This window comes from Rattus rattus, chromosome 5 (genome assembly GCF_011064425.1).
Source record: "Rattus rattus isolate New Zealand chromosome 5, Rrattus_CSIRO_v1, whole genome shotgun sequence".
Taxonomy (NCBI): domain Eukaryota; kingdom Metazoa; phylum Chordata; class Mammalia; order Rodentia; family Muridae; genus Rattus; species Rattus rattus.
In genome coordinates this window covers 135,590,250-135,612,659 of record NC_046158.1, presented here as the reverse complement: position 1 = coordinate 135,612,659, position 22,410 = coordinate 135,590,250, and the positions used below count along the sequence as shown (strand labels likewise).

General features: G+C 44.5%; 1 protein-coding gene across 1 annotated transcript in view; it reads right to left on the bottom strand.

The window, feature by feature from the left end:
• Positions 1-22,410, bottom strand: part of Phf20 (PHD finger protein 20) — a 105,144-nt gene that overhangs the window by 46,314 nt on the left and 36,420 nt on the right. Inside the window, 2 exon segments of the mRNA XM_032904579.1 lie at positions 7,667-7,751; positions 10,088-10,259. Of these exon segments, the coding sequence (XP_032760470.1) occupies positions 7,667-7,751; positions 10,088-10,259 (257 nt within the window).

Sequence of the window (22,410 nt, the reverse complement as noted above, 5' to 3'; positions counted from 1 at the left end):
CCCAGGACTATACCATTAAAGAAAATTCAGTTACATTAAAAAGAAAATAGTCATCAGACACAATGACATGTACCTACACTTGGGAGGCTGAACAGGAGGATTGCCTTGCGTTCTAGATAGGTCAGGGATACACTGTAAGAAACTGACTGTGAGAGTGACAGGAGGAAGGCGGGACTGCTAGTTTTAGAGATAGTTTCAAGCTCTAAGAGTAGTAGATGAACAGACCATCATTTTCAGCTGTTTGGGGTTCATTCTGAAGTTAACTTCCTGATGGCAAAAGCCAGGGAGTCCAAACTTAAAGTTAGGAATAATGCCTCATGCCTGTAATCATAGCACTCAGTAGGCTGTCAAGTCCAGCCTGGTATATTGTGTAAGAATGTGTCTCAAAAAACAAAACAAAAAGAGTTAGAATTAAAACCCACACCTGCCTGCTGACCTCCGACCAGTTCTTTACCTATTGCCCACTGCACAAGTCTTGATGCCTAAGTCCAAACCACAGACCCAGAACACCAGCTGGCCAAACTCTGGCCAAAGATTTGGAGGCCCCATTGCTAAACAGCAAATCCTGATCCTCCCAACACGCAAAGGCCTATAAGCCAACCCCCGTTGCTCGCATTAAACACAGCCTAAGGAATACATCTGAGGGAGGACGCATACCAACAGCCTAGCCCACATCTGCAGGAAGGCCCAAAGCTGCTTTCAAGATTCTATGTATAACTTAAAGAATATTTCCCCTAGGGGAATTTAGCTCAGTGGTAGAGTGCTTGCCTAGCAAGCGCAAGGCCCTGGGTTCGATCCCCAGCTCCGAAAAAAAGAAAAGGGAAAAAAAAAAAAAAAAAGAATATTTCCCCTAGGGCTGGACAGTGGTGAAGAACAGGCAGTGCTCTTTTGGAAGACCTGAGTTAGGTTCACAGCATACCCCATCAGGCGGCTCACAACTGCCTGTAACTCCAGCTCCAGAGGATATGACACCCTTTTCCAGCCTCTGCAGGCACAGAAGAAGGTCTACCTACCTTGGTTAGCTTAAGCCCCCCCACCCCCATCAGTGCCTGGTCAAACAAAGGAAGCCTTGCCCTCTGAGGCTAATAACTCAGCATTTCAGACAACCTTGGAAGCAGTCAGAATGCAGAAGTGGTGTAGGAAGCCAACTACAAAAGCTCTACAAACTTTTCTTCTCTAAGGCCCGCCCCCATAACTAGTGCCAGGCTAACCAGAGCTAGCTAGCTACATGTCAAGATTCAGTCAAAACAAAAACTACATGTTTTCCCACCTCAAGCGTATGACCTCAAGCGTCCACAAAGAGCCCTGACATCTGAAGACGTAGATGACCACAGGGTCCTCCTCCCCATGCCTCAGGCTTCAGAGCTATTATTTTAAATACTGGCCTTGCTTTCTGCATAGGACATTTCCCAAACCATCCAACCAGAGTGATAATCCCACCTTCTCTTTTCTCTAAGACGGGTCTCACTAAGCTTCCCAACGTAAGACATAAATTGTCACCTTCACTTTCAGTGTGAGGCATGCTTAGAACTCACTGGTTACATAAGAGCAGGAGGCCCCGGGTCCTCCCTGTCTCAAAATTTAGAGTTGGAAATTTAGATTTGGTGCTACAATATTGAGCCCATAATCAGAAAAGCCCATGTGTCCCAAGCCCCAAATCAGTCTATAAACAGGCTCTGTGACCTAAACCTAGAAGATTAGTAATTGGGGAAAGGGACAAGTCCGGGTCTAGGAGAGAAGACTAGAAATTTCTAGGATTCCAGGACTTTGAAAACCACTGTCTGGCATGAAATCAGCATGCCAGTCATAGGTGTCCTGCTCTCTGAACCTGTGTGTTGAAATTTGCTTTGTTTTCACTGGTCTTGTGAGTTCATTATCTTATTTCCAGGCTGGCCTTGAACTAAGATCCTCCTATTTCTTGAGTAGCTGGGACTGTAGGCCTGAACCACCAAGCCTAGCTCCCCTCTCAGACTTCTAACTGCTCAAGTGAGTCCCAATCAAGAGCAGTACGTGGCCCATAGCCACTTCATGGGGCCAACTAGGGCCTGTTCCCCAGTCAGGACTCCCATGATACTACTAGGCACTAAAAGGCCAACAACCATCTACCTACCAGGAATACCAACCCACAGCACATGAATAACATATAACCAACGATAGCCACAATAAAATACAAACTTGCTTAAGACATCATAAGATTGGGCTGGAGAGATGGCTCAATGGTTAAGAGCACTGGCTGCTTTCCAGAGGTCCTGAGTTCAAATCCCAGCAACCACATGGTTGCTCACAACCATCTGTAATGGGATCTGATGCCCTCTTCTGGTGTGTCTGAAGACAGTGACAGTGTGCTTATATATAATAAATCAATCTTAAATAAAAAAGAAAGACATCACAAGATTATTTAAAAACAAAAATACCTAAGAGGGTCTGTGCAGATGACTAAATCATGCAATCAAGTCAGAAGAATGAGCAAAGTCAGGCACAGTAGCACACACCTTTAATCCCAGGTAGAGGTGAAGGCAGAGGTACATGGATCTCTGTGAGTTCAAGGTCAGCCTGATCTACATAGGAAGTTCCAGACCAGATAGAGCTACACAACGACTCCATATCTTAAAAAGAAAAAAACAAGGGTACACTTGACATCTTCCCTACTGAAATCAGTGAATACCCACGCATACTGAACAACTTGTGACCTTTCAGGAAAACCCTGCTGGGATGTTCTGGACAGGCAGGTTTGAACTACAGGAGATGGAGTCCCAGAGCCTTACAGCCCTCAAACCTCAGCTCTGTTCTTTGTGTTTATTCATGTTAATTCTGTCCTGTGAGCTTCATTTCCTGCCTACAAAACGAGGATGAGCTTGATGGTAAGATCCTTTCTCCCCTCGTATGACATCTGAATAAGATGTGCAAATTCAACCAGGTATAGTGGCACAGACTATCAATGGAGAAGCAGGAGCAAGGAAAGCATGAGTTCTAGGCCAACCCAAGCTACACAGTAAGACCCAGTCTTAAAAGCAACAGAGTGTGGAGACTACTTAGCTAGAGCCTGTCTCAGGGAAACAGATCAGTAAGTGGCTCTAATTATTACCACTCAGCAAGTCACACTGAGAGAAGTGTACCATTAACCACTCCACAGACAATACGACGAGAAGGAAGTTAGATCCTGCATGAGTGGGCCTGTCTTCCTTTTATTTCCCTTCTTGCAAATCTATTCACAAGGTACTAACCTCCCCATACTCCAAATGTAGGTTCAGTTACAGCAGAAAGAAGAAATAAAAAAGAACTGCTTCTGCAGAGACTGGGAAGACCATTTCCATGGCATTTCCTGTGGTGAAGGCAAACTCCAGGCACAGGCCCAAAATAGATTGAACTGGGGGAAAGGGGAACACGTGACCTAGAAACCTGCATTTAATTAGGAGGAAGACTTGCTTAGTCTTTGCACTCACCCTTAACCCAGCATGTAGGAAGCACCCACATAAGAACTATTTCAAGTTCGAAGCCAGCCTGGTCTAGACAGTTAAATCTCCAGCCAGTCTGGGCAACATAAGACCAACAGGAAGGAACCTATCTTGTTGCTAATGCTAGTCACTTGCAGTTTCTTCAGTGAGAAAGCTTGTGAGCAGTGGTGAAGGTCATGTGGCTCTGGGCAGGGCAGTACACGATCCAACTCCTAGGATGTCTGAGGCAGAAGGAGCAGTTAAGTCCAAAAAGGTAAGCCAGCCTCAGAAACCTAGCCAGATTCTCTTAAGGAAAAAAAAGTTGCAAAGAGGAGGAAAACACACACACACACACACACACACACACACACACACACACACACACACACACACACTCTCTCTCTCTCTCTCTCTCTCTCTCTCTCTCTCTCTCTCTCTCACACACACACACACACACACACACACACTCTCTCTCTCTCTCACACACACACACATTCTCTCTCTCTCTCTCTCTCAACTCACTAACTCATCACACACACACACACACACACACACACACACACACACACACACACACTACTTGACTTTCTGAACACAGAATCCTATCTTTCATTTCTATATAAACTGGAGTTGGAGGTGTAACATGGCTTCCAACTATGGCTGCTTCACACAATGAGGTTCTTTTTTCACTGCCAAAACCCAATAAAAAAACTGGGCACAGTGGCCCGAATTTGTAACCTTAGCAGTTGGTGCAAGAGGACTGCTATGAGCTCAACACCAGCCTTGATTGCACAGTAAGAACAGGCTAGCCAGGAGCTTGAAGTCAGATCCTAATTCAAACACAAAACCAAACCAGGTGGATGAAAGGGTTTCATAGTCCCAACTCTCTGGAGGTGGAGGCAGGAGGATCACCAGTCAAGGGGATCCTCAACTACACGGTATGTTCAAAACCAGCCCGGCTACAGGAATCTACCTCAAACAAACAAACACACATGCCCCCCAAAGACAAATACTGCTTGCTTGTGCGCTCGCTTCCCCCCCACCCAACAAGTGTTAACCAATTTCCCTAAGAAGCTCTTGAGTTATTTAGGGCTGATTAATCATATCAGAACCCCCCATGACAGTAGATGCTGCTCCCTCACTGCCCACAGCTCCCAGGGCCTGCTCTGCCTCAGGAAACCCCCAAGGAAGCTAAGAGCAGTGAGAAAGTTAAGCTGAAGATGAATGTTTTGCCCTGGGTTCCGCTTCCCCCAGCAGCCTGGACTAGACAGAGTCGCTCAGAGGAAATCGAAAAGCATCCAGCCAGCCAGCAGAGCTTTGCCTCCTCCTCACAGGTCCCATGTGGCTACTGAGCAAACCACCTGAGGCAGGCGGAAAAATCCAGGATAGGAAGGGAAATACAGTCAAGAGCTTGGAGCATATAGCTCCGCGGTAGAGCACTGTCCTGGTCCAAGCCTTGAGTTTAATACCCAGGACTGAAAAACCAAAGTGAAGAGGAGGGATGGAGGGGGATAGAGAGGATGGGAAAAGATGGCAAACGCCTGTAACCCAGATGAGGCTGAGGCAGGAAAACTACAGGTTCCAGAAGCAGACAAGTCGAGCACTATAGCAACCACGCCCACAAGCGCCCCTTACTCTGCCAGCCTCAAAGACAATACTAAGAACCAGTTGGCAGAGTGACACACTGCTTAGAGGAAAGAAATCACCAGCTTCACTCCCTTAACTTTTCCAGCATGCCTTGCTAGCCTCCCACTTCAGGATTTAGTCCACTCTATATCCTCTCACCCTCCCTCTTCAATCAGTCTCAAGAACCACCAAGGCTTTTTAGCGCAATATAGACAGGCCTCAGCAGAGACCTCTACTCAGTCTCCACGTCTTTCAATTAAGTAAACAAAGCAAGCAGAATCAAGTCAGAGCTATAGAACCAATCACTAGAGCGGCTAATTTGAGCCCACAGCCGCAAGACTCTCCTGAAAACCTAGCTCATGAATAAACAACAGAAAAGATTTGGCCTTTTAATTTGCAAAGCTTTAGTTACCCCAGTTACTTTATTAATGTTTGAGTCATTGTGTTGTGTTTTTTCCTGAGGCAGTGTCATTGTATAGCCCAGTGGCCTCCAACTCAGTATGTAGCCCAAAGCTGATTGCAAACTTGGGATCATCTAGTTCTAGTCTAGCCTCCCAAGGCATGTGCCACCATGCCCAACTGTAGTTGCCCCAGCTTAAAAGCTGTTTAAAACTGCTAATTAACTACAGCCAATAATATACCCAATGGTGTTTATTCCTTAATGACTTCAAACGTATTTTACACCCACACCCCTCCCTTATTAAGATCGGTCTGATCTGTCCTGCTCTTACACCATGTCCTCTGTCCCCACTGTGCACTGGCTTCATTCTGCCTTTCTAAGTCTTCTGGTTGCTGTCATGATGCCAAGCTCAGGGCTCTGCACATACTACATGTAAAATGTCAGTTCCTAGGACCTCTGTGACCTCTACGAAGCCACCCCTCTACTTTTCTAAGAGATCATTGCCTCCCTACAAAGTCCCAGAAATCCTCTTCCTCAATCTGCCCCTGCTTGCCTCTGTGTATCTGGTCCCATCTATTCCAGTTCTGCCCCCCATGAACTCGCCAGCACGGGAACAAAAGATGCCCCCTGCTAACTGCTGCTGTTACTTCAAGAGTGACTCACAGAACTCCCCCAAATTTTCATCCTAGCTGAAGGGCTGATGCTCCCCAAAAGAGTCATCTCCAGTGAATCTTACTGGAGGGAAGAACATCCTGACTGATCGCCCTATAGCTATGGGCACTTTAAGAACCTAAAGCACACTCAGCCACAGAAGCCGGTAAATGAAGAAAGACCATCTTGGAAACAAGACTCTGGAGAGGCAGGATGTATCTTGACCTAACTAGTTTTATTTCAAAGACTTTTAATATATGAGCTTTTCCCCCAAAACAAGCTGTTCATAGGATATATGTGAAAAACACTACTAATTAGAGATGTAATTTTGGAATATATAATATATATTAAATATAAGACATAGAGATGGAGCTATCCAAACGCACTTCACGGGAACCGGAAAATCAGTAATTGCTTAGCTATTGTCACTTTGGAGGAATGTCACTTTGGAGGTCTCTTTAGACAATGTCGACCATTCCCAGACAAAATTTAATCATCCCAATACTTGGCAGAGTACTGAATAAACAGCTGAACAACTTCATGGAATGAAAAACCAATGTGAGCCAGGCACTGGTATGCATGACTTTAACCCCAGCACAGGAGGCAGAAGCAAACAGGATCTCTTTGAGTTCTAGAACAGCCAAGGGGTTCATAGTGAGACTCTGTCTCAAAAAAAAAAAAAAAAAAAACCACAGCAACAACAACAACAAAACCAACAACAAAAAGGGCAGTGTTGGTCATTGTTGGTTTTCTGTTTTCTTTTGATTTGCAGTGCTTGGGATTGGGTCAGGGCCCTGTGCATGCTAGGCCAGTGTTCTATCGCCAGCTACATCCTCAGCCCCCTGACCTGACACAACGTGACTCTGACTGCCCAAAACATTCACTCCAGAGATCAGGGCCACACACCCAGACATCCTATAGAATATGCTAAGGAAACACATCGTGTGGACCCAGAGTCCCTTCTGATCATACAAACCACGCCCCATACCACTCCCTTGTACTCAAAAAATGCATCTTTTTGGATCAAATTCCTTGCCCTGTCTTCTCAAATGTTCAATACTGCTAGGCAACCACACATGGGGTTCCCATTTTGGCATCTCAATTTCCACCCTAGTCACCTTGTATCCAAAGCATATGTTCAAATGTTTGTTGATGTTTAATTTGTAAACTGTTCACAAATAAACAATGAATGATATCTATTTTGCCAAAATATCAAGAAGTTCTAAAGAGAAAAAAACCACAGATCTCTCAGCAGAATCCACAGTGCTTAGTTGAAGAAATAATGACTGAAATTTAGCAGCAAAGGATCAATCTCCTTCCTCCCAACATCTCTTTCTCTCTCTCTTTCTTTTGCTGATGGAGAGTGAACCTATAGGAAATCCCTCCCTCATATCCAGCTTTCTTTCCATTTATAATCTCTTGCTAGTGACAGAAACATGCCTAGTACCAGCTGAAAACATATTGCTGGGTAATAAATCCTGACACATTATTAAGTACTCATACTATAAAATTCCCCTAGAGCAGAAGCAGAAACAACCACAACTGAACACCTTACCATCCTTGTTCACAGCAGTGACTCTGGCTGGATAAAATCGACAGTCAGACCAGCAAGCAAGCACTTGCTGGTTTATTTGAAATTCCTATAAAAAAATAAAAAATAAACGTCCAGTTACCAACTGAAATTCCTAGGGAGCACGGCACAGCACAACTCATAAAAGCAGCTGGGTATATGTGAACGGTAAGGGGGGCTGTACAGTGCCGGGAGACTCAGCAATCCTAGCACGAGCATCACTAAGGCAAAGGATCAGGAGTTTGAGTCAGTTTTAGCCACACAAAAAAATTCTTTTCCAAAAATAAACAAAGGGCTAATAAGATGGCTCAGCAGATGAGGGCGAGTACTACTAGGCCTCACAACCTCCCCAGGACACACACACTAGAACAAGGGACAACTCTTACACGTCTTCCTCTGACACCTAAAACCTGTGCTATGGCGTAAGTTATGCACGCGCACACATACACGCCACACACACGCACACACACAGATCAACAAGAGTGAACTAGAATGGGCTATTAAGATGCAAGATGATTCTGATATTCAGCATAGGGAAACAAAAAATAAGGCTAGGGCGAGAGAGATGCTCAGAGGTTAAGAGCACTCATTTCTCTTGCAGAGGACCTGAATTCAGCTCCCAGCACCCACATGGTGGCTCATAACCATCAGTAACTGAAATTACAGGAGATCTGATGCTCTCTTCTGACCTCCCAACGTACCAAATACACATACATAGGCAAAACACCCATGCACATAACAGTAAAGAAATCAATCTAAAAAAGGTAGCTAGGCACTCAGAAAACAGAAGCAGGAGGATCTCAGTGAGTTCCAGACTAACCTGCTCTACATAGTCCAGGCTACATAATGAGACCCTGTTGTCTCAAACAAACAAAACAAGAAGGCTAAGACCTAGGGGTTGCTAAGCTGGAGAGGCCTAGGTAGGCACAGGACAACATTGAGACAATCTCCCACTATCCGGGATTCATAATGAAAGGGAATATAAGCCATCAGGGAATATATCTAGTTTAGGAGCTGCCAGAAATGAGCTACTTCATCTTCAGGGAAGCAGCACTCACGGCATTTCCTGCCCGCCACACTGCTGCTGGGTCCCTGACCTTTCTTATGCCATGCAGTTCTCTCAGCACAGCTGCAGCCCCACACCACGGATGACCACAGAAGTGAAACAGCAATCAACAACCCTAAACTGAAGGGAAAAAGGCATAACGGAAAGGCCAGCCAGAGTTCAAGTTCCTCTGTGAGCTTAGAATGGAAACTGGAATCCAGGCTGAGGCACATCCCAAAGCAAGGGCTACCACCAAGGGCTACCACAGATGTCTCAATGTGTGCTTTCAACAAAAGTAAAAGTTGTATGCCATTTTGAAGGCAATTAAAGCTCCAGGAACAATAATGAAATTTAGAAAAGCTGAAACACTCCAACCAAGTCCAAGTCCTCCAAGGATCATCAGACTATATATAAAACAAGCTCAGGATCCACACAGAAAATGGCTGCTTAACAGCACAGCAAAGGATCTTCCAGGTTACCTTACCTAGTGTACACTATTCTAGACACAGTGGGTCTGGATTTTAACCATTTATTCACTACTCAACAATTTGGTGGAAGAATAGTCTTGTTTCTTGATTTTAAGATGGGTCTCAGGGTTGGGGATTTAGCTCAGTGGTAGAGCGCTTGCCTAGCAAGTGCAAGGCCCTGGGTTTGATCCCCAGCTCGAAAAAAAGAAAAAAAAAAAAAAAAAAAAGATGGGTCTCATTATGTAGCTCTGGTTGGTCTAGAACAGGCTGTGTAAAGCATGCTGGCCTGGAACTCCAGCACACATTCTGCCTTTGCCTCTCAAGCACTGAGGTAACAGCTTCACTGCTTTGGTTTGGTTATTCAGTTTTTGACCTCTTGGTCTTCCTGTTCTTCCACACCCTCGGGGTTAGGATTAGGGACATATCTCACCATTCCTGGCATGGGAGAGGTGGTGGTAGTGGAGCTTAAGACAAGGTCTTACTTTATAGACTAGGCTGGCCTCAAACTCAAAGAAATCCACCTCTTAAGAACTAGGAGGAACCACGACACCTGGTTTATTACACGTTTTTTTTTTCCTGAAGACCTACTATTCCCTCAGTAGTATTTTGCACACTAGGAAAACAGTGGTCTCTAAGGGACATAAGATCACATTCATACGGATGGAAGCCCAGTGAAGTTAGTTTATGAACTAACACATCAATCGCACCAAACAGGTGAAAACTGAACTCTTAAGAAGTCCTAGTCCACGAAGACCTGAAGGTCACCACCACAGGTCAAGGCAAGGATTGTTCTCCAGAGGCTACTGAGTTGTCCACTGAAAATCAAAGCCTAGCACGACCTCCTGCAGCCGATCAGCCTCATTCACTACAGAACTCCAGGGATTTGCTACTCACAGAAGATCCATCCTCTTCATGCAAACCCTCTTTCCTCAGCTGTATCTTCTCTAAAGGACGCAGATAAGGACTGTCCCAACAAAACCACTCATCGTAACGATGGTTCCACCGCTTGAAATGGATGAGGACTCTCCCTTCTTCGTAGTCAATGTCTTCAATATGAGCCGGATACCTGAGTCAGAAAACAGGGAATTATTGCTTTAATGCCTGTTCAAAACAGCCAAGCCTCTTCCCACAGAGCACAATTACAAAAGTGTTTTCTTCTTTGTTTTTTTTTTTTTTTTTTTTTTTGTTTTTTTTTTTCCGGAGCTGGGGACCGAACCCAGGGCCTTGTGCTTCCTAGGCAAGCACTCTACCACTGAGCTAAATTCCCAACCCCGTTCTTCTTTGTTTTTAAGGATTTATCTAGTTGTATGAGTGTTGTGCCTACATGTGTGCTTGTGCACCACCTGCATGCCTATTGCAGCCCACAGAAGTCAGAAGAGGGGATGGGGATGGGGACCCCTGGAATTGGGGGTACAGATGGTTTTGAGCCACCGTGTGGGTGCTAAGGAATTAAGGCACAGGTCCTCCAGAAAAGCTGACCTTAACTGCTGAAGTAAGCATCTCTCTGGCACCAAAGTCCTGCCATTTTAAAAGCAGGCATGGGGGGGTAGAACTGGCCTTCAATGCCAGTACTCAGGGGCTAAGGCAGAGAGATTACTGCAAATTTAAGGCCAGGCTAACTTGGGCTTTATGAATACTGTCTCAAAAAGAGAAAAAACAAAACTAAACCCTTAACACTTTGTGATGCTGCATAACTGGGGTTCAAGACTCATAGGCTATGGATGACACACCTGTAATTAGAGCCTCATAGGCTAAAAGCAGGAGGAAATGGCACGAATCCCGGGCCAACCTGGACTAGAGACCCTGTCTACAAACAAACAAACAAACAAACAAACAAACAATCAAAGTCTTGTTCTAGAGCAAATGAGACGCTCTGCAGGTGAAAGCACTCGCCACACAGACTGACAACCTGAGTTGCACCAGCAAAGCCCATCTGAGAGGCAAGAATAAACTCCAAAGCTGTCCTCTGACCTCTTCGTGCATGCTGACAGGGTACACACTCAGACTTTGTAAAAGATCTCAACAGATTCATACAAATCAATGAATCCTTAAAAACAAATAAGAAAATAAGAGTCCTTTCTTAGTTGATCAACTGTGAACTTTTCAGTCTGAGTCCACTCATGTGAAGTCGGTCACAGTACCAGTAAAGAGATGGCATGTACCCAGGTCCCAAGAACTCTGGATCAAGAAGCACATGTGAACTTCCTGGCTCTATAGATCAGCATGTGTCCATGCTTTTCCTCAGCTCTGTTTGAGGTTTTTGTTGTGTTTGTGTTTGCTTGGTTGGTTTCCTGAGACAGGGTCTCACAGGGCCCACACTAGCTTCAAACACTAAGTTGGTAAAAATTACCTCAAACTCCTGATCCTCCTGCCTCTACCTTCTACGTACAAGGATTATAGTGAGTGCCAACACAGCTAGCTGTTCTTGAGCATTTTAAACCATATCATGAAGTTCTGTGCAGACACCGAAGAGAACAAGATGATTCCTCTTGTACTGAGATACAACACACGGAAGATACACTGTTACATAAAGTGTTTATGTTTGTATTACAGGTATGCCACAGCACACAGAGTGATGTCAGGGACAACTTTTGCAAGTTAATTCTCTTTCCATGATGTGGATCTCAAGTACAGAACTTAAGCTTGATGGTAAGCGTCTCCTTGGCCTCTGAGCTACCTCACCTTCTTTGTTATTCATGTCTGGAGTTTTCTGTTTTCTGATTGGTTATTTGGAGACAGAGCATTATTATGTAGCCCTGGCTGGACTTGAACTCACAGAGATCTATCTGCTTCTGCCTGCAGAGTGCCAGGATCCAAGGCATGTGCCACCACACCCGGCTATTACTTCTTGATAAAGGGAGGTAAATATATACACACTATCTGGAAGGATGCAGAACTGTGGCCAGTTCAGCCTATGCACTATGTTGATCTCCATTCCACTCTTTCTAGATTAAGAGTCACGAAAACAGGGGTTGGGGATTTAGCTCAGTGGTAGAGCGCTTGCCTAGCAAGCACAAGGCCCTGGGTTCGGCCCCCAGCCCCGAAAAAAAGAAAAGGAAAAAAAAAAAAAAAAAGAGTTACGAAAACAAACTTTCTGTTCCCTTCCAATAGGCAATCAAGGTGACAGAGACCCATAGTTTAGTGATCAGACCAACCACTCACATGTCAATCAGAATCTGTTAAAATGCAACTGCTGACTCCATAGCTTGGCCTTCGATGTCAGAGCACTGAGGAGTTCCTGGATGAGGCCTCTGCTCTTCCACAGTAAACGTCTAGCCACCAATTACTCCAGTGTTAGAGAGAAGTGGTGGGAGTGCAATGCCAACAATGACTTCCCAGAAGCCTAGGCTGCATTGATAGCCCTTCAAACTGGTTCTCCAAAGACAGCATCCTTGAGTCCCACAACTCCAATCCTTCCCTGTTTTATAGGAGCCTGATTTCCTGTGTTAAATCTTTCTATGGCTAAAATACTCAAGAGAAGCTGAGCAGAGTAGCACATTTCTATAATCCTAGCAGTCATGAGGCAGAAGATTGAGAATTGTAGGTCAGCTTGAAGCTATATAATCAAACACTCATCCCCCAAGAAGGTAGTATTGTAGCATACACCTATGATTGCACACAGGAGAACCACTGCAAGTTCAAGGCCAGCATATACTGCATAGCAAGACCTGGTCAGAGAGATGGTTCAGCAGTAAAGGTGCCTGCCACCAAGAAGCCTGATGCCCTGAGTTCAATCCCTGAAACCTACATGATGGAAGGAGAATGAACTCCTATAAGTTGTTCTCTGACTCCCACATACATGCCATTCTGTGCATGAATATACAAAATAAATAATTGTTTAATATGTCTTAAAGCAAAATCTTGTCTGAGAACAAAACGAACTTGGGTGTGTCAGCATGAGCTGGTGACCTGGTACTCTGGGATAGAGGATATGAGTGTTCAAATGTTCAAGAACCTTCTTAACAACATAGCAAATTGGCAATCATACAGGGCTCTATGAGACTCTGAGAGGAGCTGGAGAACTGGCTCAGCAGGGAAAAGCTCATTCTACTCTTACAGAAGACCCAACACTGGGTGACTCAAAACTCCAGGAACTCCAGCACCAAGAGGTCCAATACCCTCAGGACTCTGAATGCACCTACACTCATTCACATGTGCATACAGACATACAGACACATACATATATACATAATGTTTTAAGTAATTGTGGTGGTTTGAATAGCAATGGTCCCGATAGGCTCATAGGGAGTGGCACTATTATAGGAGGTGTGGCCTTGTTGGAGGAAGTGTGTCACTGTGGAGGCAGGCTTTGAGGTCATATAATGCTCGAGCTACACCCAGTATGGTTCACATTCTCCTTTCACTGCCTGCAGGATCAAGATATAGAACTCTCAACTACCTTTCCAGCACCATGTCTGCCTACATGCCACCTTGCTTCCTGCCATAATAATGGACTGAACCTCTGAAACTATAAGCCAGTTCCAATTAAATGTCTTCTTTATAAGAGTTGCCTTGATCAGAGCAAAAAAAGAATCTTAACTAACACAGTAATTAAATAAATTAATTTTTAATTTTATGTATATGTGTATTTTGCCTGGATGCATGTCTGCCTGTGTGCATCACATGGATGCCAGAAAAGGGTACTAGATCCCCTGGAACTGAAATTACAGTTGTTAACTGTCATACGGATGCTGGCAAGTGAACACAGGTCCTGCGGAAGAGCAGCCAGTCTCTTAACTAGTGAGTTATCTCTCCAATCGCAATTTAAACTATTTTGTTTTTAGAGACAGAGATCACTATGTAGACCTGGCTGGCCTCAAACTCATAGAGTTTTTGTTGCTTTTATACTATTGTCAGGCTGGTCTTGAACTTGCAGTCTGCCTCCCAAGTGTTGGAATTACAAGAAGAGTGTACTGTGTTGGGATATTTCAACTGTTTGCAGACCTAAAGAAAACCCTCCAGGAGGCTCCACAGTAGCCAAGGGACAGTGTTTCTTAAAAGTGGCCTGTCTTCTCCATTTCTCTACAGTGACAGAGTTGGGGCTAGAGAAATAGCTCAGCACATAAAAGCACTTACTGCTCTTGTAGACAACCACATGATGACTCACAACTCCAGTTCCAGGGGATCTAGTGCTCTCTTCTGACCCTGCAGACTGCTGCATGGGCCTGAAACATATACTCAGGTACTGGTACTATACACATACCCATAAAAAATAAAATAAATATTCTTAAAATAAAAATAAGTGACAGGGGTTGGGGATTTAGCTCAGTAGCAAGCACAAGGCCCTGGGTTCAGTCCCCAGCTCCGAAAAAAAGAAAAAAGAGAAAAAGAAAGTGACAGGACACAAGTTACTCCTGGGTGAGGGGACCTATCTGTACGTCATAAAAAGCAGCAGCACTTATCACCATCCTAGGCACTGACCCATCAGAACTTACAGATCACAGCTGCTACCTGCCTTCGAAGAGAGCTTAGGTCCATCAGTCACAGGGCTCTATGATGTGCCTTTGATGTAGCCAGTAAATTACAGGCCCCCAAAGAGAACCCACACACATCTGCTCTGACCCCCTACCCTCGAGGCAAACTAGACTCAAGAACTGACTAAACTTTCAGACTGTTAGGTTGAACTACATACAGGAGATTAGCATAATGACTGTTTTCATCAAATAATGTCATATGGCTTGGTCACATGTCATCTTGACCAACTACAAGACAGGCAAGAGGGGATGGGCAGAGACTGACGTGTGAGTCGTGAGTATTCCATTCACGTTATACAGAACCCCACTTCACTACATACCTAAGAACCACAGAGAATCATCTGTAACTGGCATTGTAGCCAGAGCTCACATTTCCTTGTTTTGTTCTTTTCAGGTTTTTGATTTTGTTTTGTTTCTTTAATTTCATATGTGTGGGTGTTTCGCCTGTATGTATGTCTATGTAGCACTTGCACAGAGTGCCCTTGGATGTCAGAAGAGTTGGATCCTCTAGGACTAGAGCTACAGATTGTTCTGAGCCATTGTGTGTGCTGGGAATCATATCTGGGACCTCAGGAACAACAGTGATCTTAATAGCTAAGCCATCTCACCAGCTGTCTTTTTTTCTTTGGAGACAAGTCTCACTATGTAACTGTGGCTAGCCTGGAACTCACAATAAGCCTTGTCTACAGATAGGAATAGCAGAAACAGCAACACTTCTGACAACAGAAGATTCTGTAATTACAGTAGGACCCAGAAAAGCAAAAGGCAGAAGGGGAGGGCCGGAGAAGAGAAGAAAGCGAGACACCTCTGCAGAAGAGGGATGACTCTAGGAAATGGTAGGAGTTCTCCGTGAGGCAAGAAGGCTGTGGAAACTGGGCTCTGTGGCACACATCTGGAATCTCAGCACTCAGGAAGCAGAGGCAGCTAAATCAGCTTCAAGCTTCTCTTCAGTTGCATATGAGTCTGAGGTCAACCTGGGCTTTCATTAAGAAAGAAGTGATTTCAAGTGCAAGGCCCTAGGTTCAGTCCCCAGCTCCGGAAAAAAAAAAAAAAGAAAGAAAGAAAGAAAGAAATTATTTAAAAAACAGAAGGAGTAGGGCTGAGGAGTGTTTCTGAGAGAGAATACAGTCAGACTAGTCAGACAGTGAAGAGAGGAAAAAAGCAACAAGGAAATTCAGAAAGCAGCAACTCTGCCTGACCCTTACCAATGGGCAGCTAAGCCCCAGATGGCGCTTCCCAAACAGTTCAGAGCCAGCAGGATGGCAGCCCGTAGGTAAGTGCCTACCGCCGAGCCTGCTAACCTGAGCAGGATCACATGGTAGAAGGAGAGAATGAACCCTAGCAAACTCTCCTCTGATCCCCAGGCACTCACAAATAATGTTTTAAAAAAGCTGTCCCTGGACCAGAATATGCTGGTCTGCAAGGCCTACAGGAAAGGCCTCCAGGGAGTTCTCTGGTCTACAAAGTCTCCAATGGGTTCTTTGTGCTTTATGAAATCTTGAATTACCTAACTCAGTCCCATAAACGGGTGACAAGAAAAGTCTGACAGCCTGACACAGTGGTTCCCATCTGTGATCCAGCAGTCAGGAGGCTAAAGAAAAAACTGCCACAGCTTAGCCCAGCCCGGGCTTTATCATTTAGAAGACAAGAGAAGGGGGGAAAGAAGGAGGATAAGAGAGGGAAGGAGAGAGAAAATGAGAAAGAAAAAAAAAGAATAGGATAAGAACATAAAAATGTCAAGATGCCAGATCACTACTGTGTAATCAACAATTACCAAAATAATTGTTTGAGATTAACCACAAGTATCTCTTTCAAACAGTCTACAATGACTTCAAAATGTCTGCAAGCTTAAGATAATCAAACCTCGGGTTGGAGAGATGGCTCAACAGTTAAGAGCACTGACTGCTCTTCCAGAGGTCCTGAATTCAATTCCCAGCAACCACACGGTGGCTCACAACCATCTGTAATGGGATCTGGTGCCCTCTTCTGGTGTGTCTGAAGACAGCTACAGTGTACTCATATAAATAAAAACTAATAAAAAAAATCAAAAAAAGAGAATCAAACCTTTGCTGGCTGTTACCTTTAAAGTAACTTTAAAGCATGAATGAAGATGCTCCCTTCTGTGAAACCCAAAGACTTGACAAACATACCAGCAGAGCAGACTCATCTTCAAGAGGACAAAAAAGGAGAAAGAGCCACAGGCATTACCCCTCCTTCTAAGATAACGTAACCCTCAGTAGGAGGAGTCCCACTGAGTAATATTCCACAATCCTTTACAGCTTAACTCTTCCACCTAGGACCAAAGCAGAAGCATAATCTAATAATTCAACTACCATTCCCCGGAGGAACCCCAGTCCCCAAAGCTTTTCCATACAAAATTCTTTTTCCTTCTACTGACCCCCACATGTATAACTATTGGGGGCAGGGGAGAGAATATAAGCTTTCTTCAAAGAAAGCATGGTTTTGAGACTCAGCCTCTGACATTAACATATACGCAGTGGACTTCTTTCAGCAGGAATGTGCTGAAGTAGACCCTACTTCCTGACACTCCAGAGACAGGAAAGTAACTGAACTCAAAGTCAGGCAGAACAGAACAGCCAGCCCTAACCGCCACTCAAGCCTGGGTGGCTGCTCATCCATACCAGTTCTTCGAATTCTGACCTTGAGCCAGTATTGAGAGCAGACTGTGAGGAATCATCAAGACCATAAAAGAGGAACACAGAGAGCAAAGGAGTCCTCTGAACGCACCCATATATATCTTCATTGTCTCAGCCCTCACATCAGAGGAAAGCAGGACCTATGAAAACAGGTGCATATCCCTGCCTTCGAAAGTGGGATCTGGGGGCTGGAGAGATGGCTCCGCGGTTAAGAGCACTGACTGCTCTTCAAGAGAGCCTGAGTTCAATTCCCAGCAACCACATGGTGGCTCACAACCATCTGTAATGGAATCTGATGCCCTCTTCTGGTGTGTCTGAAGAGAGTTACAGTGTACTTATATATAATAAATAAATCTTTAAAAAAAAAAAAAAAAAAAAGTGGGATCCGATTGCCCTCTCTCTGCTTGAGTGAATGCGGCAGAAGAACTGGTGTGAGACTCCAAAACGGTCACACAAAGTGCCTGTTGGTGCTGGGCAGATGCTCAGCAGTCAAGAACAGTAGCTTATGCTTTTCCAGAGGATCCAGTTTAATTTCCAGCACCCACTTGGCAGCTCACAACCATCTGTAATGATTCCAGGGAATGTGACAGCCTCTGAGGGCCCCAGACACATGTGACATGGTACACAAATATGCATGCAGTCAAAAACACATATTAAGTGAATGAATGAATGAATAAATAAATGGTTCCTCATAGTTGATTGTCTATCGATTTATAGCTGAGATAATTTCCATCTCACCAGCTAGGTGCCTTACACTGCCTAATTCTAAATATATATTTTACCATAAAATAAATAAATATTATATAACTGCATGCTTAAAATGGTTAAAATAGTAACCTCAGGCTGGTGACATGGTTCAGTTGGTAAAGGTACTTGCTGCCGAGACAGCCTGATTTAACCCCTAAAAACCTAAATATCGAAAAGAAAATAATCAACTTATTTTATTTTGGGAGTAGGGGTAATGTTATTTGGGAGAGGGGTTCTAGCTGGCCTAAAACTGATCAATCTGGCCTCCTCCTCTGCCCCTGAACACGGAGATTACAGGCGTGCACCACTACCTCCAGCAACTTCTGTGTATTTACCATACACAATACTGCTAATGTTTATCTCTATGCTCTTGGGTTCGCATCATGGAAAAGCAGAGAACAAGCAGCTACTACACTGTGGAAACAGTAACATCTGTGGGAAGGCCTGTAAAGTGGGGAATCAAGGTGTCCCCTCAAGAACTCACAGCTAAGTCTCCAACTCTGACTAAGCCACTTTGAACTGCAAGCCTGAACCAGAACCTCCCAGGTAGGTTGCTCCTGAATTCTGAACCACAGAAACTTGAAGGATAACAGATGTTTAACCTTCTTTCAAACCTCAAACCACTAAACCTAAGAAAACTTGCTATAATGTAATTAAGAACTAACAGAGTAGTATTTGCAGAATTCTTGTGGTTTTCTAAAAGTATAGAGACCCGGGATTTTCCAATTTAAGAAATACTTCTGAAAGCTACTGTGTAAACCAACATACCTAGGCTCATCAAGGAAAGGAGAGAGCTGGAGAGACCCTGCCAAGTCCTGGGAAAGGCTGACTCCACAAGCATGTTCAGAGGAGCAGAGATTGCCTGTTCTAATTCTGGGCTACAATGTTAACTTGTTCATACTGTGGACATCAAGTGCGTGGCATGCATGGGCGTACACACAGACACACACACACATACACACACACACACAGACATACAGAGACAGACACACACACACATACACACACACACACACACACACACACACACACACACACACACACACACACACACACCTAAAATAGAAATACAAACAAAACAGCAAGGTAGAGAGTGCAGAACCTAGAAGGGAAGAGTCCTTCTGACTGCCAACTGCAGGGCTAGGGGTGGGGCCTAGTGAGCATGTGTTAGCATGTAGCATGTGTAACACCTTGGGCACCATCCCCAGTGCTGCCAAAACAAAAAGCAAGAATATTAGGACCTGCTCCAACTGGCCAAGCTGCCAGTTTATAATTACTAGAGTAAACAGCAATTTTGAACTATTAATAACTCACGTAAACCGGGTATGGTGGCTCATAATCCTAGCATTAGAGAGACTAAGAGAGGAAGATTGCATAGGTTTCCCTATCTCAAAGCCAAACATACAATGACCCCCAAGGTGACTATGACTTAGCAGATAAAGCCTAACACCAGAGCTTGATCCCTGCAGCCCACATGGTAGGAGAAAATGACATCTATAAGCTGTCCTCTATAAACACACATCCTCATCATCATCATTTAAAAAACAGCTGGGAAGAGTGGTGAATGACTTTAGTCCCAGTACTTGGGAGGCAGAGTTTCAAGCCAACCTGGTCTATAGAATGAATCCAAGGCCAGTCAAGGGGACACACACACACACACACACACACACACACAGAGAGAGAGAGAGAGAGAGAGAGAGAGACCTAGTCTACAGAACAGAAACAAAAACACCATCCACGTGCATAGCTTACTACAAGCTTTACTTACCAAGGGCTCTGTGATAAGGATCTCATATGACTTTACCACAATCCCACCAGGAGTTAAGAACCATTACCATCACTACCATCCACTTCACATTTGAGGGGGAAAATCTCAGTGATAACAAAATCAGCACCTAACTCCTCTAATACCAAATCCATCGAAGAGACCTCTGCTCTTGTTAAACCATTTATTTTTATTTTCTGTGCATCGGTGTTTTACCTGTATTTATGTCTCTATGAGGCTGTCAGACTCCTTGAAATCGGAGTTGCAGGCAGTTGGGAGCTGCCATGTAGGTGCTGGGAATTAAATGCAGGAGTTCTGGAAGAGCAGCTGGTGCTCTTAACCACTGAGCCATCTCTCTAACCCCACGGGCTCTGCTCTTGATGTACGTACACTAGTAGTGACATGCCCATAGACAGTCTGCCCTGTTAGCTCTCCAGTAGCAACAAATCCATAAACAGCCTCCCCTCAGCTACCTAGTAGTCTCTCTAGTAGCTAGCCCAAAATTTGCCTTAATTTTTTGCCCTGGGTTTGGGTATTTAGGTTGCTTCCAGATTATTCCTTATATAAATAGTCTTTCTGTAAACATACAGCAACTCGGGGCTGGGGATTTAGCCCAGGGGTAGAGCGCTTACCTAGGAAGCGCAAGGCCCTGGGTTCGGCCCCCAGCTCCAAAAAAAAAAACCAAAAAAAAAAAAAAAAAAAAACATACAGCAACTCACTGTGCTTCTGGAGTCAGAGCCTGTCTATTCCTGGCTCAGACTACACATTAGAAGCCAGAGATGTGGATGCACAAAAGCGACACTCCAAGGCACCTGCAACCTTTGCTGGAGAGAGAAGATGGGGATGGAAAATATATTTATCAAAAAGAAAGGGGCAGCTAATAAACTTTGGAAAAACTCCACTTGTTTTAGTGCCGTAAAACTTTACTACCTCCACTAATCAATGCCTGGTATTCAGGAAGTGTCTTCATCTTTCCTCTCAGTCCCAGGCCACTCAGCAGCCATCCTCAGAATAGTACAACAACCCCTTAGGCCCTCCCATCAATACCAAGCAGAGGCTAGAGTTAGCACATTCAGTAAATACTTAAGAGAGTGAAAAGGCAGTCTCAGTTTCCTGCTCTTGCCAGGGATCCAAAGGCATCTCTTTTCTGCTTAAACCTCCCCTTCCAGCCTTCTCCCACCATTCCTATTTAGCGCTCTCTCTCAGCTCTCAATACACGGTATTTTCAAGCTTAGATGACTTCCGCTGATGTCCTTCTGACACCTCCAGCTCTCATTCTCATATCCAGGAAACCATCTCATACTTTTGTCTCACTTCCTAAAAAAATAGCCATCAGGGGCTGGAGAGAGGCTCAGTGGTTAAGGGCACTTGTTGCTCTTGCAGAGAACTCAGGATCAACTCCTAGGACTCACATATTGGCTTTTACCCACCCATAACTCCTGCTAGAGGGAATCCACCAACCTCTTCTGACCTCTAAAGGCACCAGGCATGCCATGTGGTGCACATACATACATGCAGGGAAAATACTCATACACATCAAATAAAATAAACAAGTCTTTAAAAAACATCCTTTAATTTCTGGCCTCTCTCCGTCCAACATAATTGCCTTGGGACACCAGTTACATCAGACCTCCATGTCCTAAACTCCTGCAACCAGGATTCTGAACACAGCCAGAAAAACACTTAATAAGCTGCCAGTGCTGCCAGGACTCACTTGAAATGCAGCGCTGCACACAAGGCTTCCTTCTGAGGATGGCAGAGGTATGGAACACAGTGAGTGGACAGTCTTCTGAGGGGTCCAATATCACCTCAAGCTTGGTTGGCTGGTACAGAGGGAGGGGTGTGTGTATGAAAGGGTCATCAAGCCTTAGCTTAAGATTAGTGTACTCTGATGAATGATTCCTCAATAAAGTCCTTTACAAATGACCCCTCCATCTGACAGTCTTGTTATGCCATAGCCTAAGCTGCCCTTGAACTTATAATCCTCGTTTCCTTAGCTTCCCCAAGAACTGTGATTACAAGTAGACACCTAGCTCAATAAAGACTTTTTAAAATAACATAAAAGTGTCAACCAAGGACCACCAGCAAGATTACTCAGGGAGAGAAATGTTTGCGATCAAGCTTGATGACCTGAGTTCAGTTCTTACATGCCCAGACAGTAGGAGAGAACTGCTTCCTGCAAGCTTTCCTCTGCTATCCACACATACACAAAAAGAATTTAAAAAGAATTTAAAAGCCAAGCATGGTGGCACATGCCTGTTAGTCTAGACTAACAGGAGGTTAGACAGGAGGAGCAAGAGTTTAAGGCCATCCTTTGCTACCAAGCCTATTCAAGGCTAACCTAGGCTACATGAGACTGTCAAAAGGCAGGTGGCGAGTGGTAAATACAAAATAAAATAAAAGTCTACTTGAACGGAATGTGGTGAATTGCTGCAGAAAAATAAACATTGGAACTCCCGTGTGGAAGGTAATGTGTAGGATGATGTCATTGTGCAGCAAGGCAGGCCCAGAATAAGGCGAAACTTATCATTGGATGAGAAGGAAGGGTAGGCAGGGAACAAGTCTAGGAAGGAG